This window comes from Dysidea avara, chromosome 1 (genome assembly GCF_963678975.1).
Source record: "Dysidea avara chromosome 1, odDysAvar1.4, whole genome shotgun sequence".
In the NCBI taxonomy this organism is placed as follows: domain Eukaryota; kingdom Metazoa; phylum Porifera; class Demospongiae; order Dictyoceratida; family Dysideidae; genus Dysidea; species Dysidea avara.
Genome location: NC_089272.1, coordinates 52,506,197 through 52,533,929, shown reverse-complemented (window position 1 = coordinate 52,533,929; position 27,733 = coordinate 52,506,197). Strand labels below are relative to the sequence as shown.

Sequence of the window (27,733 nt, the reverse complement as noted above, 5' to 3'; positions counted from 1 at the left end):
CAACACAGCCAAACCTGAGCGATTTACTCTCCAAGGATATGCCCACATTATATAAAAATCTTTAGGGAATCCGTGAATTCCACATAAAGTTAGAGCGGAAAGTTTCTAAACCCGTCAATAATAGATCTATGGAAATGCATTGGGAGGTCGATAATGCAGGTAGATTCACTTCGGCAACAATTACAGTTTTATTCTTTTTGACATAATGAGCTAATTACTTCTGCTAGCGCTTTGAAATTCGATTTATATGAAGAGTGAAAAACGGTCTATTGAACAGTGAAAACTGGACTTTCATAGGTTGTTCACTTACAAAGTTATGATGGTTTTGATGAAATGCTGACGATAATTGATATTTTTGGCTATATGATAACATAAGACCTGTCAATACTGTCATAAACATACGTATGTAGTATTATGTAGGAGTGGTTCTAGAAAGCTTGCTGACCAGTTCCAACTACAAAGCAGAAGAGCAGCTATGACTTCACAACAAATTAAAGTAATTTATGAGGTTTGACTATGTAGCTGTATCATGGGCCCGAGTGATTTGTCTGATATCATTAAGTATGATAGTACTTAATATGTAGGGATTGGTAAGAAATCATATGACTTCATAATTTTTGCACTTTAAAAAAAGCCTTGCAATAAGTTTTACCTAAAAAATCCACCTGGAATGCATTAATACTGTGTACCTTGGTTAAACGAAGCGATAAGTTGAATGTTTCGATGTACAGTGAATTTAAAACTTTTGAAACAGATGAATTTCATAATAATGAATTTTAAACCATTGCCCCTAGCAACCTGTATTTTGTAGGTCTGAATGTCAAAAGTAACATCTCCAATTTTTAAGAGGATAGCATAATTATGTAGGTCGATCATGAGATACGACATTTTAAAGTTTGCAGTTTCTCATACATTATCTATGGGAGGGGGTAACAGTTTCCCCTTCTGGGCAATCACATGGATAATGTACAGGAAAACTACAAATTTCAAAATGACATTAATTGAATTTGTTGTTATCCCCACACATTATTTATGTGATTGCCCACCCAGAAGGGGCAGCTGTTGCCCCCTCTCATAGACAATGTATGGAAAAATGACAAAATTTAAAATGTTATATCTCATGACCTATATGCTATCCTTTTAAAATTTGGAGATGGTACTATAGACATTTACCCCTACAAATATTGTAAAATTCAGGTTGCTAGGGTCAACTTTTGTTATTATGAAATTTGTCCATTCACCTGGATTTCATCTGCCTGCCTGCTGTAAGACCCGGTTGTGCTAGGTGTACGGCTCCAGAATTTCAGACAGCCAAGGTAATGACGGCGGATTCACGAATCTGTTGTTCCAATAATGTTCTGTCCACTACACCACGCTGTTTGCTGTCATCATTCATTTGCTTCTTTGTTCTTCTCGAAGGATAATTAATAGTTGCGGTGCACACCACAACCCAAACACGTAATTTTAGCAAAGTGTGAGTGCGTGTGTGTAAGACGAGGGTGAATGCGTGTAGTACCCAAGGAGTTGTCTCTAGCATTTATTAACGCTGGGTAGTCATTTTATAGTCTTACCAGTTTAGCTTTTTTGCAAGGTAGCTAGCTAATAATGCCTTTGAGGGGCAGATCCACCTTGGGATCCAGACTTCTAAAAGCAAGGGTTCCACTCTTATGATGTTTACTGTTAAGTCATCAGTATTTAGGCCATTAAAAATGCAGCTGAAGCCTTTAACAGTTGCTGTAATAGCTTTAAAAGACAAAGTGATTGGAGGTGTTTATTGCTTACGAAGGTAAAAGATAGCTACTTCAAGTGATATTTATACTATGTGGAAAACAAAGAGTATAAAAATAATAAATATAGCTATATATAGCTAGCTAGCTAGACAGAAAAAGTAAACAAACTAGCTATTTAAAAAAAATTAAAATTATTAAAGGGAGTAGGGATTGATATAATGAAAAGGCTACAAAAAGTAAGGAAACAAGCTCAAAAATGTTACAGCTGAAATGAGAAATGATCCAGTAATAAAAAGTAAGGAAACAAGATTAGACGACTACTTGCTAAAATGAGACATACTTTAATCCCTACTTTTGGCTAATTTGATGGTCTCATTTCAAAATGCTAGCCAAAATTAGGCATTAAAGTGTGTCTCATTTTAACAAGTAGTCATCTAATCTTGTTTCCTTACTTTTTATTGCTGGATCATTTCTCATTTCAGCTGTAACATTTTTGAGCTTGTTTCCTTACTTTTTGTAGCATGTATATTATACCAATCCCTACTCCCTTTACAATTTTAATTCTTTTTAATAGCTAGTATAATAATCATACCCAAGCTCAAGGGCTGTCAGGCCCGAGGTGTGGGTGTATATATCAGACAAATGACGAGGGCACGTGATACAGCTGATATGTACCACGCCAATTGCAGGCTAAGAGCCCGCGGGTGATAAATCACCCAAACCAATACAAGAATGACCACTGAATTTATTATATAGACCAGCTTGTGAAATTTGATTATGGGACAGCAGCAACTAATGTTGTGACTATGTTGTTAACATGAATGGGCAAGTCCTAAGGGTATCACGGATAAGGTCAACAAGCAATTTTACAAGTATTTTAAAGCTGCTGCATCATTTTACAGACTATTTACAACACTTGCTAAACATCTATAGGGGTAAACTTTACTGCAGAGTGTTTATCTCATGTTACTCGAAAAGTGTGCATGGTCCGTATTTGAAAATGCAGCAAACTGCTTGTGAACATGCTATAGCACTAGCTCTCACTTTAAACCAACATTTTCTTAACTCATAGGATGACAAGGGTGACAAATCATTTCCATCTGAATGCTGTGGGATGCAAAATCGGATTCATGGTTTTCATCCCATGACCAATAATAAATTCCCACAATCGATTTCAGGTTGAGTTTTTATATAAAGAAATTGGTGGTACTGCTCCCACATCAAGGCCATGGTACATTTAAAAATGTACCATAGCCAGCCATGGCTTAACTCAAAGTACCATGGCCAACCAAGGTTTATAAGATATATATCCTAAAATTTGCCTTCGAAGTTAGGTGGCTTCATGGTACATTAATGGTTATACATTGTAAAATAGGTAATCTCTTTAGTATTAAATTTGACTTCAGCTATAGAGCATATACTTGATTTGTCTGTTGACTGTTCTATTAGAGTCTATAGTCTTAAAATGCTGACTGATTTCTAGCAAGTGATGTAATTCTCCTACATCCATGCCTGGTATGGTACAGCTCAGCTCCAAGGTAAAAGCCCTGGATGCATTTTCCCCCAACTTTTGCTCACATTTCGCTTGAATTTTGCCCGCATTCTGTGTGTGTCTCACATGTCCGCATAAAATTATACTCTAGCCAATGATTGTGTTGCAATGCAAGTTTAGTCACAGTACAAACTGCAAAAGGACACGGCTTGCCTTCGATTTTGCTCATGTCTGCTTACATCTAGCCCATGTTTCAATCAAGTGTTAGATACAGACAAATGTTACCTTGAAGCTGAGCTGTACTGTATTATTTATTAAGGCTGTACTGGTGTACTGTCATCCAATATGATATCTGATATTTAATGTCCACACAGATTTTCTGATTAAACAATATTACAGAAACAGTTGATACTTCAAAGTGCAACCAATATTCATTATTTTTAGATTTTATTGTAACACCTGATTTCTATGGTGGAGTGATATTTACTAAAATTCCTCCAGCTATCCAATATGCTTTCTAATACTCATATTAATGTAGTTAACAATGACTGTTGCAAAGTAGTTTGGTGAACAATATCTGATTTTTCCCACCACAAATCACAGAATAAAAAGGAGACTGCAACAAAGAACCTTCAGGAATGGAAAAAGTTTATCAGTTTGTGATTCAACTTTGTGTACACCAGCCACACCAAATTCCCTGCTCATGCACACAATCCTGCAGTTTATCACTGCTTAAAGTGAAATATACAGTAATCGACCAATACCAATGCTTGTAATATCGCTATTGATATCAACATAGTATTAGTATCTAGGCCTGTGTCAAATAATTATGTTAAAAGCAAAATAGGCTGGAGTGCTATGCCAGCATAATGCTAGCATATTAGTATGGAGCTTAATTCCATGAAAATAGATCAATACTCCCTAATAGAGCAGCCAGTGAAAACTGCAAACTGCAATATACTTGTACATAGAACTCCTTAGATCAATACTCTTTAATAGAACAGTCAATTTGTAGTGAAATACCTGTATTTTAATAGAGCATTCACTGATCAAAATGTTCCAGTAAGAAATCTTGCTAACTTAGGAGCATAATGCAAGCATATAATGAGAACACTGAAAGGCATAATAGGTGAAAAAGTTGGGAAATTCCTGAAAGCATTTTGGGCAAAATTTTGAGCATATTTGACTTAGGTCCTAGTAATATCAGTACAGCATAATGCATACAAATATCGATATTACACAAAAGTCTAATAATATTGTAAATGCTGGTAGCAGTAAAGTACACATAGAGGTATAAATTGTATGTGATCGTGTTCTGGAGTCAATGTGCATAATTCCACACCATAAACACCTGTAAGCGTGGTAGTTCAATATTCTATGAGGGACAAGCAAGCAGATAGTAGTGTTTGAGTGGTATTGTATGTTTGATGTACATCACAGATTGCGCCCTTCTGTGGCTCTCTAAGTTGGTCTATTTTGGTATAAATGATCATGAAGTACAAAATTTCCCAAAATAGTCTGTTTTGTATATCTACTGTACATAAGCATTATGTTTCTTTCCTGGTAGGTAGGCAGACAATCCTATACAGTAAGCCTCCTTGCAGGTGAACATACTGTACTCCAAAGGCTACCCAGTGTCCAGGCTGTGGTAGAGGAGGATTAAAGCAAAGGTGATACTAATGTTTGAGATACCATAACTGTACACATTCTTCACCTCACAATACATTACAGTGAGTCTTGTTAGGGCCAGCCTACAGTACACTTTATGTATGCATAATTTACTTTGACTTCATCCAAATCCTGATTTATGACAATGCAGTGGACAATGTTTCTTTTATAATCATCAGTAGTGGTCACATCAGCACCATTCTGAATTAACAGTTGCATACACTTGATGCTGCCATTAATAGCTGCTGTTAACAGAGGCGTTCTTCCATGAACATTTTTCCTCTCTAAACTAGCACCCCTACATGTCACAAAAGGTGTTAATAAAGTATATTAGTTATTAATTGCTACAACTCCTGGGAATTACAAATATGAATAAGACAATGAAATGTCTATATCACGCATCTAGAAAATTACACACGTGTTAAATCTTGCTTTGTGTGGCATGCAATATTAAGAACCCATAAATAAAGAAAAAATCATGGCATTAACTTATCAATTAGTAATATCAGTACGGGTTAAGGAGCAGCTGCAAAGATTACATACATACATGCAGTTACTTTACCTACACCTGCTATATACATGTAGGATACCTGTTTTACGTACATACACCTAAAATTTTAAACGTCATACAGTATAGTCTACCCAAAAATATCATTCAAAAACTAACATCATTTTTCTTTCACAAAAACTTGGCAGTATTGGCTAGGTATAATCAAACTCAAATGTGCCTTCAGAGTAACCACAAACACTCCAACAAGTTAGATCAAATTCAAATAACTGAATTTTCTGATCAAGTGCATTTAACTAACTGACTGATACAGTACATTCAGCCAAGCATAACTCAACATGTGAACACTACGAGCTGGATTTCTCCACAGTTTGATGTCTCTTAGGTCTAAGTCATGCCATTTTACAGCAGCTACAATGGATGCATCATGTTGTCCTCCTCTGTGTTTTATTTCTTTCTACACCACCGCTTAGGTGTTTATTTGTGGGTAGGAGTGTGTAACAGCTTCCTTGTGTTGACTACAATGTTTATAGTGCAAATTGTCCTTAATTTCCATAGTGACAAAATTGGTTGCAGAGGCATTTCTTGTACTGCTCTTTGTTTGTAGTGCTGTAACACAGTAGCAGAATGGTCACTTCGTTCTCATTAATTAATAGTCAGAGCGCATTCAGACATATTTTAAGACATGTCTGACACCATTTTATCCTTTGTTTTGCAGGTTCATCAGTCACAATCATGTTACACAAACAAAAATAAGTAAAAATTTTATAATAGGGGTCATAGAAATAAAAAGTAGTGGACCTTAATTTTAATCCCAATACATGATATGTACTTCAGTCATAGCTATACTATTGTCTACCTGGCTGAAGTAGGGATTAAATGTCCACTGGTAGAGTTGCAGGTGTAGGCAACCTTCCTTGTTTATTTCTATGACCTCTACTTGAATATAAAATTCCAATTTTTTCTTGCATTTGACATTATAAAGGATAATTATCGCAATGGTGATACAACAGAATTTCTCACCTTTTAATTAAAATTTTTAGGGCATCAACTTGGTTGTACTCAGCAGCAACATGAAGAGGTGTGTCACCTGATATTGTCATTGCATCATCACGCAATAAAACAGAAATAGATTCGTCATGTCCATATATCATCTGCAAAATTTTGTCTTTGTTTCTGCTAGCAGCATAATGAAAAGAATTGAAACTACATCCGCATTTGTCACTTATTGTTGCATGTTTTTCTTCCAGGAGATGCTTCACCGTCTGCTCATCTCCAGACTGAACAGCCAGCAGAAATACAGTAAAACCTCTTTTGTCTCTTGCATCTAAGAGATCTTGTAACAAATTAGCAGATGCAGCATTGCGAAGAATTGTAATTACTACTTCTAGGTTTCGTTCAACCACAGCAACATGTAAAGGATGTCTCTTAATATCATTTACTACTGTGCAATCAGCTCCGGCTTTAATGAGAGACTCAACAATATTTTGATTGCCGCGAGCACAAGCTGCATGTAAAGGTGTATTATGATTTTTGTCTTTCTTGTTGATTTCAATGTTTTTGACTTGAAGAAGTTCATTTACCATATGACAGTTTCCTTTGTTGCAAGCAACATGCAAGGCAGTAATTCCAGCACGATTTTGGCTATTGACATCAACTTTGTCGTGTTGGAGTAAAGCGTGAAAAGTGGTTTTACGCTTAAGCTTAGAATCAGTCCACTTTGATTCTTGTACGTGTATGCAAGGAAAATCTACCTCATCAACAGATTCTCCATTATCAACAGATTCTTCATTAAAAATCTCATTAGGTAGCTTTAATGCAGCCAAGACCAATGGAGGATTTTCAATTTCTTCATTAGTAGAATTGTTCACATCTACGTATGTACACACAACAGATTAGCAAATATAATTATTGTATGAATAAGTTAACACAATGTATATACTTGTTATCATAATAGGGAGAGACTTCATAATTTAAAATTCTACATCATCTGTATAGTAGAGATCATGAAGACTTTCCTACAAAAAAAAACTATTGACCAGAAACTAACCTCACAATACCTTCATGGTGCCTTGGCAGGATTGGTTAGGTATAATCAAACCCAAAAGTAAACCTCAGTGTGACCTGAAATGTTTCCAATAAGCTGTTATTAATTTTTTTAAGTAAAAGTCTGATTGACTGACTGACCAACTGATGCCTTCAGACAAGGTTAACTCCATAATGGTCAAGCCAATAGCTTGGTTTTTTTTTCACTGCGAGACATTACTTCAGCCCAACAAGTGCCTTTTGGAATACCTCAGTGCAGTTGCATCATGACTTATCTGAGCATGTTCTACATAGGGCATACTATCTATGCTAAAACATGGCTACAGTATATACGTACAGGCATGTATATATGGACGTATTGTATATAATACATAATAATTTTATGTATAAATAGGGACCCGCCAATTATGCTCATTATTTTACCTATTATGCTATGCTGCACTGCTCAATTATCTTTAAAGTAATGCTCAATATTTACCTATTATGCTCAATATTTATACCTCAGTTCCATGAAATTGCACTTTATGGGAAAACAGTAAGTTGCTGAAGCACAGACTCTAAATCCTTACTTGTCAAAATGTATGTTACAGAAAAGATCAATATACTCTAATAGAACAGTCAGCTGTTTGATTATTTTCTGACTGTTCTATTAGAATATATTGATATTTTTCTGTAATATGTATTTTGATAAGCAAGAATTGATGGTAATACACAAGTGTTCCTAGCATTATGCTCAATGCTTTCAGGCACCTATTATGCTCATTATTATTCCAGCATAATCGGAGGGTACCTATGTATAAAGTATATGTGCACAAACAACTATGTACCTGCATCTACACTGCAGAGCTTTTCAAACATGATGACATCATTATTGATTACTGCATAGTGTACAGCATTATAAAACTGGTCTGTAACATCTTCGTAGCTGAACTGATCAACAATTTTTTTCCCTTTTTCATTGTGTGGTTTAGACTCCAAGTATGATACCCACTTGTCTACTGTATTCTTATCTTGCTCCCTCACTGCCTGTGATATAAATATTTGCTATATAGAGCATTATTATCATTATTTAGTACAGTAACACTAAATGTAGTAGGAATCACAAACACTTGAGATTTTTTTTGCTATAATATCAATACCTTCACAGTGCCTTGAAAGAATTCATTTGGTACAGCCAATCATGGGATTTCCTTCTAGACTTGAGCTAATTATGCTTTGAAAACAGCTCATTATGCTTTGAAAACAGTTCAATGTGTTTTGAAGCAGTGTTCAAAAACCAAGTCTATTATAAAATTATGCTTTCAAAATAAAGATTAGGCTGAAGTGAGTTGCAAAATCCTGGGTGAAGAACGATGCTAATACCTAATTTAATATGGCTATGCATTTATTTGCATTGACATCATTCAGCTATTTCTTGGCCACCACCTTTGATCTTCACCCAGGTTTTTAAAAGCCGCACCTTTTTTCACAGCTTGGCTGGATTTCATTTTCTTCATACTCTAAAGTTAGCCAAAGGTTGGTTCATCTTACCCACAATTTCTCTTCTCTACAGACACAATGATGATTATTGGACACAGAAGTTATAATTGTATTGTACTGCATGTTATATTTTTGTAATACTCTAATAGAACACAGGACTTCTAATAGAATGCACACAGGATGTTCTAGAACAATCTAGAATTTCCATTGGTAAATCTATGAAATTATGAACGTTTACTATTAATTTAAGCTAGAAGTTTCATTTATAAAGCAGAAATTAAGTGAAGTCAACAACCGCGATAGCAGTGACTCAGTAGTTGAGGACTGGGGTGCTCAGTATGGAGGTCCTGATTTGAACCCTGTTTTTCCCCAACATTTTCCATGCATTTTTACCCAATGGTGACTGTTCTATCTCGACCTAGTGATTTTACAGTTGTTCAGTTTTTTTTTTTATTTTCTTTTTGCTTTGCTGTTGCTCCTTTCTTTTTTCAAACCATCAAAAGGCACTGATACGATGGCTAGCCTATGTATATACCGAGTTATTTGCATAAGCCAGTTTACCCTGTACATATATAGCCATGACGAAAGTTTGATCTTTTTATGTGAATAAACGCTCATAGCACAGTGGTTAACACATTCTTTGCAAACTTAGCACATGAATTCACTTTTATTATGCTCTTTATAAATACAAAATTTCAACCCTAATCTAAACACTTATAATGAAATATTTGTGAAAAGTATAGACTACCGTAGATCCCTAAGAATAAAAAAAATGAAGAAAGAAATTGAAGCTTTAGCCACCCTTATCTCACGGATCACTGAAGCAAATCCAATCAAATTTTCTGTATGGTCTACCCTATTTGGCGGACAGCTATAATGCATAAATGGTGTGCTTTGGAGAAGGGACCATGAAACTATGAATGCATGAAAATTTCTTCTTGTCAATAGATGCATGGTGTGGCATGCTGGCGTTCTTGTGTCTAGATACATACCACAAAACTGCACCCAAAAAAAATTGAACTCCACCCTCAGACTGCTCTAATAGTAAACACTATGTCCTACCCAAGGATGGAGTGTTTAAAAATCAGATATAAACCTCACAGATGTGCTATAACTCGGGGAAAGACCCAGACATATCAGATGCAATCTCACAGATGTGTTATAATTCAGGGGCAGATCCAGAATTTTAAAAAAGGGTTCCATCCTGGAGTATGGTAATTGTAGTACATAGTAGCAATATTTCATAGCAAATAATCACTTCTCAGTAGTGTTTCATTGTAACTATTACTGTGCGATAATGAAAATACCTATATCTCGATAATGAGGACCAATTTTATCTCGATAATGATTTTATCTCGATAAGGAGTGATCTGCACAAAACAACATAACTATACTTTCATACATTAGTATATAGACCGTCTAAGAATAGTTTAGCAAGTAGCTATACATTAAAAGTAATTGAAAATAGTCTATAAGTTGAGTAGAGACAATTCCATAAATATGTTATCCAAATAGAATTTACAAAAACTACAGAAGTTTACTATTATCTCGATAGTAAAAAATTGTTATCTTTATCACGATAATAGAAAATTATCTCGATAGTAATTTAGGCCTTCAGAAATGCAACCAAAGGCTTTAAAAGTATTTGTAAATAATTATTTTTAGAGGTGCTTATTGCATCTGAAGATGCTGGGTTAGGACTTTCAAGTCATTGTGTATATAGCAAAGTAAGGAAAAATGGATGCTTGGTCACTACAAGTCTTGCAATAAGTATTTCTTTGACTGATATATACTGATTTTGGTTTGCTGAATTTAAGAAAAACATGTCAGCAACTCATCAAGTAAAATTAATGCTCTTCCAAAAAGGTGGCTTCTCTTTGAACCTCCTGGATCTGCCCCTTTAACTATATATTGCATATGATTATAGTATAGCAAATCAGTAATGTAGATGTGACAGCTAACCTGTACTAAAGATTTCTTTGGTTTTCTACCTCTTCTGTGTAGGAATCGATTAGTCAACGTGTGCACATTAACTGTAGAACGTATGGTTTCTTCCAAACGTATAATAGTCTCTTGAGCTTCAGTTTGCAACTCGTCAGTTGAAGGTGATTGCGGTTCCATATCTTGATAACATACAGGATAAATGCAAGTAAATTCTAACTTTTTAGGCTTTAATCCAAAACAGCCTAGCTCTGTGGCCTTCTAAAAATAGGCTAGTATGAAAAAGATGTGATATCAAAGGTGGCAGTCAAGATGATATTATACTGTCACTCAATTGGCATAACATCATTGCAGCCATTTCTTTGACGAAACCTTTGATGTCACATCTTTTTCATACTAGCCTATTTTTGGAAGGCTGCACCCTTTTTCACAGCTGGGCTGTTTTAGATTAGATATCATTTCTATTGTAGCTATGCTGGCTTTTGTCTATTTTTACAGATTTTAAAAGACATTTGTAAAATATTATATTATTTAGCTAGTTGCTGAACATTGCATATATAAAGGGATCTCAAAATTCACTTGGTAACTGCATGCTTGTACGGTTGGTTTTCACGTTATAACTCATTGATATTTATACAGATTTCCATTACATTACTAAAGGTTTTGTACATTGAAAGTTACCCGTCATGCGCAAAAAATTCAATATTGACTATTGTATAGTAAGTGTACTCTATGCAACATATCATTGTCAAAATAATATCGATCATTATGATAATGTGGTTTTTGATATTGAAAACAATCAAATTATACATAGACTTTTTTCATTATTGCACAGCCCTAATTATATTATAATATACGTAAAGGCATTAAAGCAATATACAGCAAAAGCAAAAAGAGTACATCACATGGCAGCCTGTTATAGAATATTCTAATTATTGCCATCAGTTGCTCATCTCAATTAATTTCTACCTTAAAAATGGAAATTCTAGCTTATTACACCAGAATATAATCTATCCATGGAAAATCTAGAACATTTAAAAGTGCTCAGAAAAATTTGAGAAGTGCTCAGAAAAATTTGAGAAGTGCTCAGAAAAAATGTGCACTCTATTAGAGTACTACTATATTTTTATAATTTATTTAGCCAGGCTACATACCAAACATATAGACTACATAAGAGTCATGTGATCAAGATACTCTAATAATAGAGCAGTCAGCTTTACTGCAATTTGTTGTCACACCTACCGGCTAAACCGCTTATACAGGGATTTATTGTCATCTTGAGATATCGATAATAGAAAAATTATTATCTTTATCACGATAATCACACAGGTATCATGATAATCATGTTATCATTATTATATCACACAACCCTAATCGTAATACAGTGTGGTTACTACACATATAAAATTTATGTTTCTCACACTTCACAAGTTAAGTAAGCACTCTACCAGCTATTCTTCCAATTTAAATTCTGCTACAGCAATGATACATAACAAATATACAACTCCCAACTTGAAATCTGGGTAAGTTACTGCCTTAATTAAATCATTGTCTGAAGTTCTTAATTGAAAATACTGCAATAGAGAAACAATAGAGTCCACATGCTGACTTATCAAAGCCTGTAGAAGTAAAAAGGTAAAAGCAAACTAAAGGGCCAGCTTTAACGCTTCAAAACAAATAAAATCAACTATATCAATAAATCCAAGCTGTGAAAAATTGAAAGAGTACACCCTTCAAACTACTATTGAAATTAAAGGTAAGTAGTCATTACTGTTAACTATTTATTAATTTTTATTTTTGATTATTTTAATACATTACACTAGCTATACAGCATGTATACCTGTTAATTGGAATGGTGGAATGCCTTGTAGATGGAAAATGAAAAACTGAAATGTAAATGGAGAGAACAAAATGGTCTTCACATGATATGCTACACTAGCAGCAGTACAATCTTAATAAACCACCTTGTAATTGCATGACTAAAGTGTACTTCATGACTGGATTAACTAGGCCAACTCGTTATTATTATATTAGAGCTTTAGGCTACTTACTGTTAATTTTATGTTTCAAGTAGCCTAAACCAATGTGGGTGGGTGGCTCATTATTCATTACAATCTTACATGCACCTTTCTCTGAATGCTCTATTAGAGTGTCTCAATCTTACATTAATCATTAACTTATTGAGAAGTGAAGGGGTTAATTAATTAAAAGTCCCTTCTCCTGACATTGGGATTGGTCTTCAGCCCATCTAACCTTCCTTTCTCTATGCCTCTAGCTATGTACGCAAGTTCATTTATAACCTCTATACAATCATTAACAGGGCCAGTGGAAGCTCTTAGTGGTTGATCAGGTAACAAGCCAGGTAATGATTCAGAGATTGTGGATATTGCTTCATACATACACTGACTTTTGTAACTTCCTTAGCTGTCACACTACCTTTCTATATGTTGTAAAGTCTAATTTCATTTATACAATTACAACCTACCTCTCAGCAGAGCTGGAAGAACGTCCACCGCACTGGTCATTACGTGCTTCGATCATTATACACACAGATATAATAGAGGTTAAACGAGTGGTAACATGAAGTGGGCTGCACATCCTTTTACTGTATTAAAGGTTAGAATGGTTAGTGTCTGTCTAGAAACAGATATAGATTAGCATATGTCTTATCTGACGACATAACTACTATATGGAGCTACCTTATTAGTGTGTAGCTATATTAGCTTCGAGATTAGCCTAGCTAGGCATGAGCTCACATGACTGGCTTGGGCTGTGAAAATCTGCTACGGCAGTGGCTGTAGTGGCCGTAGTGCTTCCACCGGCCCTGATTAAACATTGAGATGATGAAATAATGATGAAAACTTATAATAACAATAATGACCAAATTTAGGTGGTGAGATATACGTAGTAATGCAGGCAGGGGATCTGAAACATAAAATTAACAACGAGTGGCCTTACAGTGACCAGTACTAAAGGTCTGACAGCAAGTAAACCCCAAACATAACTAAGTATCTCATTACTACCTCCTTATCATACAGTTTGGCAGCACTGTATATTAGAGGTTTGGGTTTTTCTGGCCAAAAATATCACCCAAAAACCAGCTTCACAATACCATCCTGGTACCTTGGCAGTATTGGTTAAGTATAACCAAGGGACCGCCAACGCCCCACAAAATTCCAAAATTGTGTACGAGAGTCCCAATATTTATGTATTTCAAAAATATTTCAAATACAATATTAATTTTTTACAAGTTTTATTTGTGCATGAATGGATGACAGGGATCACAGAATCCTCGACAGGAGCACAAGTATGCAGTCAAATACTGCAAATAGTCATCGTAGCCATCTTTGTTCACCTCGACAAGTCAATAATTCGGACAGAAAAGAAAATATCCGATTTCTAGATGGGTCCAGATTTCAAGATTTCTAAATAATTAATAGATTTCTATTTGGATTTCTCAGATAGTGTACGAGAGTCCCAAACCCTCGGGTATAACCAAGCCCAAAAGTTCCTTCAGTACACCCTAAATGCTTCCAATAGATTGTTATGAAATTTAAAAAATATATGTAACCCAGTCTGAGAAAACCGGTCTTATCGCCCATGTCAGCAGATTCGATTTTCACCCAGGACACAAAGCTACATGAATAAACTATCCAATTCCACAATCAAAATCTGCTAGACTTGAGTGATCTGGTTTTGTTGGCTGCTTTTCCCAAGCCGAGTGGCGATCCGTACGTGTGGTGTGGGGCCTTAATGGAGCTCTGGTCAGCCTGGGGATGACTGTATGTGGCTGTACAGCTCTGTGGTGTTGAATAAATATCTCTGTCGTGAATTTCCTTTTATTTTAGCCAGTTTTGAGACCTCAATGGCCCAAAACTTGGCCTAATTCATCCCTCAGCCTTCCTTTTCAATCTTTGAACACCATCTTGCCTGCCTTCCAGGGCCCCCGCCTCCCACCCAATTTGTAGCTTGCCTGATACAGTCAACCTCGGCTTAAAAACTATCTAAAATGGCAGGAAACTTAGTTGTTGGCTACTTGCACAGTGAATGCTCTGGAAGGTAAGGAATTGGTGTAAAACGTGTGAAAATTTGGTACACATAGCTTCAACCATTGGCGAGCTACAACACACTAAATACTTAAAACTGGCATTTCTCGATACTTTTAAATAGGCGATAACCCTGGTTTTCTCAGACTGGGTCACATATATTCAATTAAAATTTCTACTGCCTGCTTGTCTGCCTGCCTGATGCCTTCAGGCAAGCGTAACTCGATAACAGTTCAGTAAGGCTATGGGCTTGAGTTTTTTACTCTTCGACGTCGCTTCATCCCGAGACATGCCTTTTGGCATACTGCAGTACATAGAATGCACACATCATAGACTTACCTTTGTGTCCCATTTCTTTTGCTGACAGCCCAATGTGTCGATTCATGGTAGTGCAATGCATGGCTTCCCCATGTTTGTAAACGGAAATCATCCATATTTTCTGTGGTGACTTGATTGATTGCAGAGGCACTTTTAATACTGTTCTTTGGCTGAAAATAGGTGAAAGCGTAATGGTCACTTCATTTTTGAGTCAGTAATTCATAGTTGGGGTGTGCGAATCATCCATATTTTTGTGATGACTGGGTTGATTGCAGAGGCACTTCTACTACTGTTCTTCATTTGCTGCACCACGTAACGTACTGAAAATAGCTGAAAGCGAAGCGTAATGGCCACTTCACCTTCGAGTTAGTAATTGATAGCTGGGGAGCACATTCAGATGAAAACATTAATTTTGGCACCATCCTTTCCTTTGATGTCGCAGTAGTTATGTGTGGGTTCGCCAGTCATAATAATGTTACAAAAAAGTAAACAAACAAGTATAAGGAAACATTAGGAAATTTAAGTTTGATTAGGGATCTTTTTCCTTTTACTTGTAACACCATCATTTTGCTCCAGCAAGTGACTCAATTTAATGACCTCCCCGTATAGTTACTACACAGCAGTAGACAATGGAAGGTATTGAAGCTGAATGCTTCAAGTTTGAATCCCAAGAAGACAGACAAAGATGCAGGCGGCAGTACAGGCAACAATGTAACAGAGAAACAATACAACAGCAACAAACACAAACAGCCAGACAGACCACAGACTGAGAAGATACATACCTGACCAATTCAACATGCTACAGGTACCTTATTACTACCAAGAAGAAAATGATACTAACAGAATAGCTACAAGAAACCCTCAAATAATTTGAGTCATTTGCTGATCAACATACTATCATCATGCACTCCCTCCCCCTATTAAATCATGATTGAGTCACAATCAATATCTCATAATTTCAACTAGCTACAGGGTGTAGCTATATGAACAAAAAATTGTGACCAGATTTCACAAAACCGATCCAAATCGCACATCAGGCAAAATCAAACTAACACATCCAGTGGATAGCTACACTATTGTACTAGTAGTTTTCACACTTAGTACCACTCAAACTACTTGAGGCTGGTTTTAACAGACATCTTTTCTGCATGGATGGTGTGTAGAGCTCGAGTGGCGGTTTTAGACCTTGTGAAGGACCTGGCTTGGCAAGAATCAGTGGTTTACTGGTGGACAGCCTGATAATGTTGGCCAGACGTTTTTCTGTGGATTTTGCTACATATCAGCCTCTAGGGAGCCAGCACTGCCTCGTCTCTGGACTCCAATCTTGGTCTGCCTCCATTCTAAGGTCTAACCCTTGCCCACCCCGCCACCCCCCACCCATTTGTGAGCACTCGTGATACTACTTCGCTCATCCAACTGCTCAGATTTTCTCTTATTTGGCGGGAAACTCTACAAGCAGCTACAAGTACTAGAAGTGGCCTGAAAGGTAATAGATTGATGCATCTTTTGTTTAAATTTCATACACGTGCTTGCTATCCTTGGAGAGTTATGCTGGCTTGAATTCTTTAAAACCGTTTATCTCGAAACTTCTAATGTGCAATTTGGATCGTTTTTCCAAAATCCAGTCACAATTACTGATAAACGACTCCATCTCCACCAACACCTCCATATGGCTCACTAGTATGTTCATTTGCAATATTCAGTGTAATAAAATGGTGACCGGCAGCTATAGTTTAACCAACAAAATGACTCAAGCTTAGAGAGAATATGTTCAAAAATTACATATATAGCTACCTCAGACTCATGCAACTATACTGACGTGCAAAAAGCACAATAGCTACAGGCATGCAAAGAAGCTGCATAGCTTTAAAAATAAAAGTACAACACAAAACTTGAGCAAACAAGAACAGGACAAATTAAATACCTAAAGTGTTTCAATCAGCACAGCCACGTGCCAAAAAGCAACTGATTGCTTTATGAACAGCATTCGAATTCTCCAGTATAGTCCAGACTGTTGAATTAAGTACTGTTTGAGAGTCCTGCGTAAAACTGTTATGGGCATACGTAGCTCTGGCGCAAAAAAACTAGTCAATATACGTAGCTACTGATATCTAGCTATTATCTACCCCTACAGTCTCGTCCTCGCAGACCCATTCTCTGGGGTTACACATTAGCTAGAAACTTATCCAGAGGATTCCTCGAACAGGGGAGATTCGAGCTAGCTATGTACCAAAGTCTGGTGTGGACTCAACCTAGGACATGCATGTACAGGTAGTAATTGTGACCCAGTCTGGGAAAACCAGGTTTATCGCCTATTTAAAAGTATCGAGAAACGCCGGTTTTAAGTATTTAGTGTGTTGTAGCTTGCCAATGGTTGAAGCTATGTGTACCAAATTTTTACACATTTTACACCAATCCCTTACCTTCCAGAGCATCCACCGTGCAAGTAGCCAACAACTAAATTTCCTGCCATTTTAGATAGTTTTTAAACCAAGGTTGATTGTATCAGGCGAGCTGCAAAAGGGGTGGGAGGCGGGGGCCTGGAAGGCGGGCAAGATGGTGTTCAAAAATTGAAAAGGAAGGTGTAGGGATGAATTTGGCCAAGTTTTGGGCCATCCAGGTCTCAAAGTTGGCTAAAATGAAAGGAAATGCACAGCAGAGGTACAGCCACATACAGTCATCCCCAGGCTGACCAGAGTTCCATTAAGGTCCCACACCGCATGTACAGATTGCCACTGGGCTTGGGAAAAGCAGCCAGCAAAACCAGACCACTCAAGTCTAGCTGGTTGTGATTGTGGAATTAGATAGTTTATTCATGTAGCTTTGTGTGCTGGGTGAAAAATCGAATCTGCTGACATGGGCAATAAGACCGGTTTTCTCAGACTGGGTCACAATTGTCATTAAATGATAGCAAGTTAATAATAAGTTTGGCCCAAATCTGGCATCATAAGTGTTTACCACATGCAACCCAGTAGAAAAGAACAAAAATGCAAGATATTGCAATAAAGGACCTGATCCCAGTGCCGGCAAGAATCAATCAATCCTGTCGGAATTGAAGGTTTCTCCTACAAGAATATTTCTTGCAAGAAAAAAGGACCTTATCTGGCAGATTCCTGCAGGATGGTTCTATTCACCACTAAAGACTTAAGTTCACTACTAGCACTACCAGAATCAACTTATCCACCTCTACCTGAAATCAGTACTACGGAGCATGGTGTTTTTACCTTACTTTCTCAAATAGATCCTCACAAGGCCTGCGGGCTTGACAACATTAGATTCTGCATGAGTTGGCACAGGAATTGACTCCAATGATCACTCATCTTTTCAAACAGTCTTTAGACACTAGTGAACTGCCACCAGAATTTATGTTACACCAGTTTCAAGAAAGAATTATAAGAGATCTGATCCATCAAAATACCGACCCGTTTCTTTGACTTCTATCTTGTGTTAAACATTTGAGCATATTCTAGATAGTCAGATAATGAAGCACTTGAAAACTCACCAAATATTAAGTCCCAACCAGTTTGGATTTAGAACAAAACACTCATGTGAATTGCAATTACTCCTCACCATACACGACTTCTCCCATTTTATGAACAACAGAACTCAGGTTGACATTGGCATTTTAGATTTCTCTAAAGCCTTTGATAAGGTTGCACATTCAAGGCTTGTACAAATGCTAGAATTCTATGGAATAAGAGGGAAGCCACTGCAATGGATAAATTCATTTTTGTCCAATAGAACACAACAAGTTGTAGTCGAAGGCTCATATTCTGCCCCATGCGAAGTCACATCAGATGTCCCCCAGGGCTCAGTTCTTGGGCCCACCTTGTTTCTGATATAAATGATCTGGTCACAGATATTCAGAGCACAGTTAGGCAGATGATTGTTTGATTTATCGTCCAATATTAACTGCTGCTACTGACCACCAAATATTTCAGGAAGATCTACAAAGGCCTTCTGCCTGGGCTGACAAGTAGAAAATGAAATTTAACACCAATAACTACTGTATCATACAACTGCATGTCCAAACACCACCACAAAAGTGAATTCTTATACTCAATGTCAGGTCAAGTTCTTAACATCATTGAACAACATTCCTATCTTGGAGTTACATAAACTTTCTTGGCAACCGCACGTTGACTATGTATGTGGCAAAGCAATGAAATTAATTGGATTTTTGAATCGTAACTTCCACACTTGCTCAAAAGCATTGAAAGAATTGAGCTACAAGCAGTTTGTGTTACCATTACTAGATTATGCTTCATCTATTTGAGATCCTTACCACCAAAATCAAATTAATAAACTTGAAATGATTCAGCTCGCTTTGTATTGAACCAACCTTGGAGAAGAAATATTAGGGACAGTATTAGTTCATTGTTGTCATCACTTAAGTGGCCAACCTTATAACTTCGAAGAGAGAGCACTCATCTAATTTTACTTTATATTATAATATCTTACATATTCCAACAAATTATCTCCCAACTCTATCACCAATTACTACCACCAGATTAATAAATGACATGAAGTTCCTCCATTACCGGCCTATCATAGATTATTTTAAGTACTCCTATTTTCCACGCACCATTCCTGAATGGAACCGATTGCCTTCAGGTGTTGTTCATGTCGATCAATTAAACAGTTCAAAAGTTTACTGAATAGATACTATAATACGTATTTGCAATTGTGCTTGTAAATTAGCTTTACGCTCTAGCTAATCAAATATAATGATAATAATAACCTGCATGAGAACAATTGATCGTGTTACTTCTGCTCTATGCACCTATCAATGTATTGCCCCACTGTCCACACCCCCCCCCCCCCCCAGGCATATATGGGGCTATAGTGGGGATTTGACACAGCCAAATGTCAAATGCTCCATAGTAGGGCAAACCTATCGCAAGGTGACATGCAGGCACTCACTGTAGGTAGATCTGCGACCGCAGTCAAAGTCTAAGTCAAAGTCTAAATCAAAGGCCAAGGCCACCAAATCTGTGCCAAGTCAATGATCAAGGCTAAAATTTCTGACCCACAATTGAAAAGTACTGAAAGCTAGGTCACCGGTCTATGATTGAAAAGGGCTCTTAGTCACAGGTCAAATTAATAGTGATGGGCAATACCAGGATTTTCAGCATGATACAATATGATAGATATTATATTCTCCGTACCTGGGTATGGAGAATATAATATTTATGACAATATCGATACGATATTGACTAAAATTGTCCGATATTGATACTTTTCGATACGATATTGTAACCTGAATTTGCATGAGTAAATTGCTGGTTTCTTGCATAATTGATAGTAGGTAGCTATATGGTTATACACAATGGGGATTTTTCCGCCCACATACTAAGAGTAATAGTGATCTGAAGGTAATGGAAAGCTATTAAATAAGCTAAAATACACGTTTTAAAGTAAATTCAGATCACGTGACATATCATATCGAAATATCAAAATCTGAAAAAAACATAACGATACTTTTCGATATCGGCAAACATTAAACGATACGATATATAATATTTTCTCGGTCAAAGCGAAATTTTGGCCGGTCAACATTTGGACCGCTGTCGCAGATCTTCCTACAGCGCGTACCTACGTGACACCCTCTTACTATCCCACTGTTGGCCCCATGAGTTGCAACGCGGGGATTTGACATAGCACAGAAGGCGATTACATCAAAAAATACTTGTAATGCCCCATAGTGGGGCAGCAGTTTCGTGTCAATTCCGTCCCCCTGTAAAGACTTACGCCCGAGTGGGGGGGGGGGAGGGGGGGGAGGGGAATACATTGATAGGTGCACTAGTCCGGGCTCTATAGTAGGAATCTGCTAGACCTAGGCCCACGGGAACATCACTGAACTGAATAATTTAGCTAGCTTACTTCTAATAGGAAAAGGCGGACCGGCTCGAAGGTCGTGTTTTCAGTCCTCTTCAGCGTGTTGTTCACCCTCCAGTGCCTATCTGTCGGCAAAGTACTGAATAAATTCACAACAGGATTTAACGAACCCAGCTGATACTGTAGATACTAAGCCACAGTAAAGTATCGTATAGTAAGCAACGCAGGTGACTATCGTTGTCTGCAGGCAGAGACTCAAGTTGCGTACTTGAACACTGGGTAGCGTACTGTAAATTGCGTGCTTTTTATAGCGCCGGTTAGCTATAGATACTGAACATTCCACTTCACCCAAGTGCAAACCGCAAATAGCTATTTCAAATCCAACAATGGCCTTTTCCTTATAATCTTCAGTTGATTATGCATCTGCATAGTTTGATAATAATTATTAGTAGCTATCCGGCGCTTAACTGGACTCAAAATTTAATGGTGAATATTAAGTGTGCCAAATGGCAATATAGCTATTTTCAACCACTCAGTGCATGTTTGCACTGTGTCACCCAGCATCTTTCAGGGATTCTCTTTGACTGTAATTTTAATCTCATAACATATGTGAAATCTGCATGTAATAATTATTATAGATGTTCCTGCAGAACTAAACATGTAGCTAGTTTAGCTACATACATCAGTACCATAGTTACAAATTCATGGAGATAGTTCAATGACATGCTGCTCAATGAGGAAATCCGACTATGATATAATATAACATGATGCATCTAGCTACATTAGTTATTTGACTTAAAATGGCTACAGTATGTGTCAAGACTGAAGTGAAATTGTTTCACAACTGAGACATTGATTATGATTCATCATAACAATTCCTGAGCACTTTAGTGTCTTCCACCCACCACCATCACCCTCTCAATTATAAGTTCGGAATTAATCATTACAAGTTCAGCTGCTATCTATTTCCCAGATAACGTATATCATGACAGAAACCAGCTATCCAATCCCATGCACCCCTGTGCATACGAATGACCTTGTATTTGTACATGATTGGTATTTTGGGCTAAACAATTGAATAATTATACTGATTTGAAAAACTGCATTTTCAGTAGTAATAGCTAATAATCATAATCATAAACTTTTCCTTTATTGATGATAAAAGTTTAGCTAGCAGTAGTAAACCATTGTTCTAACCATCACAAACTGGAGGTACATGCAGTTGCTGAAATTTACTATAGTTAATCATTCTTATGGTTGATTCAATGGATAGATGGAGTAGACTTGTATTATTATGCAACTAGCTACATTCAATAAATTTTTGAAGTGCACTATATGTACATGTGCATACTACTATACATGCAAAAGTAAAAGTTTAATAGTTTTTATTCTTCTGTTATCTGCATGAGTTACAAATTCTTTGCATAATAGGCAAGAGCTTTAGAATAATAGTCCTGTGTGTACGTGTTGCATCTGCGACATATTATATACCATGTGTGTTAATGTCAGTGTTGTGCATACTTCACATTCGTGTGTTGTAGTTTAGGATTTACATTATGACCTATCAACTGCCATGTGTACTTGTACAGTAATAATGTGTAAATACATTTGCTTATGCATGTAAAGTAAATCTCAGTTAGCTCTTTGTGCATGGCCTTTGTGCCATAGTTACAGTGACCATTGTCCATAGGTATAATAGTTGTTAAAATATCAGTAGTATAGTTAATAGCTTCAGACTATTCACAATTGGAAGTTGATTCTGCAAGATTATGGAATATCAAATTGATTTGATCTCTCTTCATTTATCATGTCTGCTATAAGTGCAGGGCCATCATTATTGATGATACTCATACTCAAGATAACCGTACCAATTATTATAGAGCTACATATAATACGCACATAAAGTCCCAACTTTTAGAAGGGATGTATTATTATTATTTTTATAGATACAAAGGTCTTGCCTGGTTGAATATATGTACTTCGTATTGCAGTCTACATGGGTGAATTTACTGTATGTATGGTATGTAGTTATGGTGTGATTTTGTCTACATGCTTTGCTTTTTGTACGATTGATTGATTGATGAGTTTACCTCTCAATGATCGACAGCACCGCTCTTCCTCACTGGAGGGACACAAATACGTACACACAAACACAGTAGAACTGATGGCAGTTTAATACACACATACACATGTACTAGTGGCATCATAAAAGTTTTATTAAATGCTATCCCACTAGGGACCTGTGAGAAGGCTAAAGCCTGTGAATACAGGGAGTCAGAAACATGTAACTGAAACGTTAGATATCGGTTCCTTTAATTTCTGAGGCAGATTGTTCCATACTATGGTGTCTTACATACTTCTCGGTTTGAGACAACCAAATTCAAATAAAATGTGCAGAGTAAGGTGGAGTTCTAGTGTCGTAGGGTGTGTGGTTTCCAAACTGCATAGGTGGCATAAACATAATATTGATGGAACATAGCACAAGCCAAGCGGAAATGAATACGTTGGGTACATAACTTTAAGCTTTTGCAGCTCTTGTCAAAGATATGCTCAGTCTTGTTTAATGGAAAACACCAGTTGCACCGCACAGTTTTGAAGTCATTGTAAATGTAGCAACTGGCATTGATTCAATGATGGACCCCAGACACATAATGCATGTGTGATAAAACCAGTGAATCCATTAGAAGTTTAGAAGGAAGAACATGTCTGTGTTGATTAATTAAATAACCCAACTTCTGACAAGTACGAGAAACATGATCAGACCAGCTCAATGTAGCATCAAAAATAAAGGCCAGGTATATTTCTAGTTTGCAATTTAAAATTGTTCACCACACTATCAGAATAAAACTGATCCTTTTTTACGATGGGTTTTGACCACATCACACAGAAATTCTTTGTATTTAATTGCATTTTAGTTTAGTATGCTGTCACATGTGTCTATATACGTATGTACATGTGCTTACAATACACACACATAATTTTATATATAGATGACAACGATTGTATAAATAAATACTTACTGATTGTGAATGTCTTTCATTTAAACATTCTCTGTTACTAGCTCCTACCTGTACATTAACTGTAAGATTTAATACACTATACATACATATGTATGTATATACAAAGTGCAGACTACTGTAATGTAAATGTGTGGCAGTGTGAAAGTCTGGTTGACAAAAAATTCTGTGGTAGTCATATGCATGTTATTATAAGCTTATTGATTTAAAGGCAAGAAACAACATGATGTATATAACTAACTACACAATGTAATATGCATCAAGTCTTTGCAACTTTCTGTTCGTGTTTACTTAAACTTTTGTATTATCTAATTGTTTATTTAGACTCTAATTGTGTGTACTCAAGTTTACTTAGACTTATGCATGTTTACATAGACGCCATTCATGTTCATTCATTAACAAATTCTTTAATGGATGTATGTTATTTCCCATAGTAGCCAGCACAAAGTCTTAGTCTACTTCAATTTGAATAATTGTCTTAATAATTATCACTTCAATACAAGGCTTCAGCAGCTATAGAGACACTGTACTGTGACATGAATGAGAAGAATGGGGATACATGGGTGTTCCAACAGCGAGTCAGTACTGCTGACCTGGCTGCCCACGAGTATACTGGATCTGACTCGGAGACCCAGTTTGATCAAAACTTAGGTGTTAATTAAGAGCTACATGTATATGTTGATTGAGATGATTAGTGACCAGTGTTGGGAGTAACGCGTTACGTAATATTATTACTTTTGTGGTAACTAAGTAATATAATGAAATACGCTATAAAAACAGGTAATATAACTTAAGTTACTTTACTTACAAATGTAACGCGTTACCTAAGTAATATAGTTACTGTAACGAGTTTAATATTACGTAATATTATTACTAAAAGTAACAAAGTTGCTAATCTCGTTAGTTATCCTCTGAGTAACGCCGAAGTAACGAAGCCTACTGAATGAAGTTTATTCACCAGCTTCTTACTTATAACCAAGATTTGCACATTGTCCAACAACGCAATCATGTCACGTGATAAAGTGGTAGTTTCACACATGACAGCTTAAGGCTGTAGACACAAAGTAATATAATATGTAATATTATTATAGTTAGTTTATTTTATGGGTAATATGTAACTGTAACTAAATAGTTCAGTTGCAAGTAATATGTAACATGTAACTAGTTACTTTTACAAAGTAGCTTGCCCAACACTGTTAGTGACATAGATTTGGGCATGGCATGATCCACAATGATCCTAGGTATTCTAGCGACACTATATACTACAGCAACTAGCCCTACATCTGTAACTAAGATCATAAAGGTTAATTTAACCACACTATAGGAAAAATCATCTATGCAAGAGGAAATAGTGAACAAGTAGATGCATAGCTACCAAACAGCATTTTAAACACAGATAATCGGCACGTTGGTATGGCTCTATTTAAAGCAACCTACAATTGCAGGGGTGGATACAGGTGGGGGGCCTTGGGGTCAGGTACGTCTGATTTGTATATAAAGAGTGTTTTACTGCCGTTACTTTTCTTTTGTGGTAATACACCTGACTCCGCCATTGGTCAATATGGGCACATGATATCACTCGGCTGTTCTTGAGACCTCACCCAGAAGACATAGAATGCCGGTCCCCGCACTCGTCAGTGTGAAATACAAAGTGACACAGTCAGGAAGACCAACTTCACTCGCAATTGCACAAGGTTCACTTTTGGTGCCACTTCTGCAAGGGTGAAAGCAAGCAAGAAGTGTGATCGAAAATCTCTGGTGTAATGAACAAGTGCTCTATCATTCGTCGTGACTACTGTGTGCCAGGAAGTTGCGTATGTAGTAAGCTATAAGTCTACAATAGCATAGTATAGCAATAAGCTGCACAAACAGCAGTGTAGGTTTCCAGCTAGTTATAGCTAGATACACACATCGTGCTTGTTAAAGTTTGCCTAAGGACACATTTTATGTATGAATGGTACGTACAGCCGTATATAGGCCGGATGTGCTGAGTTGAATAATTTTGTGAACTTTAGGGGGGTTACCCTCCACCCAGCTCAGAGACCCCCCTCTTGAAAAATCCTGGATCCGCCCCTGAATTGTGACCAGACATAGCTAACACCAAGTAATGGCACAAATCAGGGAAAGCAAAAACTGGGACTAGAAACAAGATTACCACTTGGAATGGCCTCATTATATTTAGAAAATTTTATGTAATATTTCCTTTGATGTCTGAGGTTACTAAATCCAATAGAAACCTGTGGCTGGGTTACTAAATAGCTAGTTAGTAACCTGTTTACTACATTTATCAAACAAAAATCGGCAAAAGCCAAAAACAAAATGTCCTTACTGTTAGTGCACTTTCTAGACAAGACATCAATCAGCATTCAAATCTAAGCAGTCAATACACCAATGTCACGGTGTGGAGCTGATACAATAAACTTAAAGGATAAACCTCAATGCTAGCACCCACTGTTTGCTTCATAATAGCTTACTTTCTGGACAAGACAAGCATGATTCTAGCCCAGCATAGTAACTACTTGATACTGGCACTTTTTCATGTAATGTTATGAATGTGATGCCAGTGCAGTGGAACTGACACAACCAACTTGACTTAAGGATAAATCCCAATGCTAGGATGCACAGTTTTCCACCTTCTCTCACTCTTTCTTTACTTACTTCATTCAGGAAAATTTTCTAAATCACTTAGAACGAGCTGACATTGGTTTTAGAGTCTGTAAAATGATGTGGGCTTGGCTACCCACAGTTGTGGCCTCAGTAATTAAGTTTGTGGGTAGCTTTATTCTCGGGTCTCTCAATAGTGTGGAAACCTTGTCAGCTGTTCTAACTAATACTAGTACAATTCTGAAGAAATGTTTGTGCAAAACAATGAGGAAATCAATACTCACTGCACTTTGTATCCTTGGCATCAAGCAAGTGGCTGCATCTTTCTCTCCACAGTTCAGGAGACTTGCGTTTGTGAAATCTACTTATTGACTTGGATTTTGAGCTGCTGGTTGCCCCCAAATCTTGATCAGACGATGACAACAGACATACAGTTCGATTACATTACCCCTTGTGCAGCATGTAGGGTAAAAATGTGACAGGCTGAAATCCCTCTTTAGCACCATTATGATGTCTAAATTCATTTTGAAGATGTCCCCTAAAGAGGAGTGATTTAAGTTACATTGACTTGTATCAGGTTTAATTGTGCAGGATGTCACATTCACTACACATAAAGCCATAACAGTAGATATAGATAACTCAGCCTAGATCTAATATAATAGCCTTTTCAGGAAATAATTTTTCATGCACTGGTATAATTATATACAGTACAATTCTAAAGAAATGTTTGTGCAAAACAACGTGAGGAAATCAATGCTCTTATAAGACTTTAAGTACTGCACTTTGTATCCTTGTGTTTAAGGAGGCAATCAAGTGGCTGTATTACGTTTTTTGAAATTCTGCAACTTTCTCTCTACACAGAGTTCAGGGGAATTCTATTAGAGTTAACAACCAGGACCTATCTTCTTGCTGACCATTTCATATTTTATAAATGTGTTTCGGAATATTACTGTCAATAAGTTTATGATAATCATCCTGCCTTTTGGCAACCAGTGATTTTAACAGTGTTCATGTTCCTATATATTATTGTCAGCGCACTGGCACTA

General features: G+C 36.8%; 1 protein-coding gene across 1 annotated transcript in view; it reads right to left on the bottom strand.

Annotated features, from left to right (window-relative positions):
- LOC136268600 (ankyrin-1-like) overlaps positions 1-27,733 on the bottom strand; it is a 51,765-nt gene that overhangs the window by 17,958 nt on the left and 6,074 nt on the right. Inside the window, exons 3-8 of the mRNA XM_066063979.1 lie at positions 26,972-27,225; positions 12,705-12,750; positions 10,886-11,046; positions 8,272-8,470; positions 6,422-7,271; positions 5,005-5,188 (exon numbers count right to left, since the gene is read on the bottom strand). Coding sequence (XP_065920051.1) covers positions 5,005-5,188; positions 6,422-7,271; positions 8,272-8,470; positions 10,886-11,046; positions 12,705-12,750; positions 26,972-26,992 — 1,461 coding nt within the window. The 5' untranslated portion in view covers positions 26,993-27,225. The remainder of the gene's footprint in view (positions 1-5,004; positions 5,189-6,421; positions 7,272-8,271; positions 8,471-10,885; positions 11,047-12,704; positions 12,751-26,971; positions 27,226-27,733) is intronic.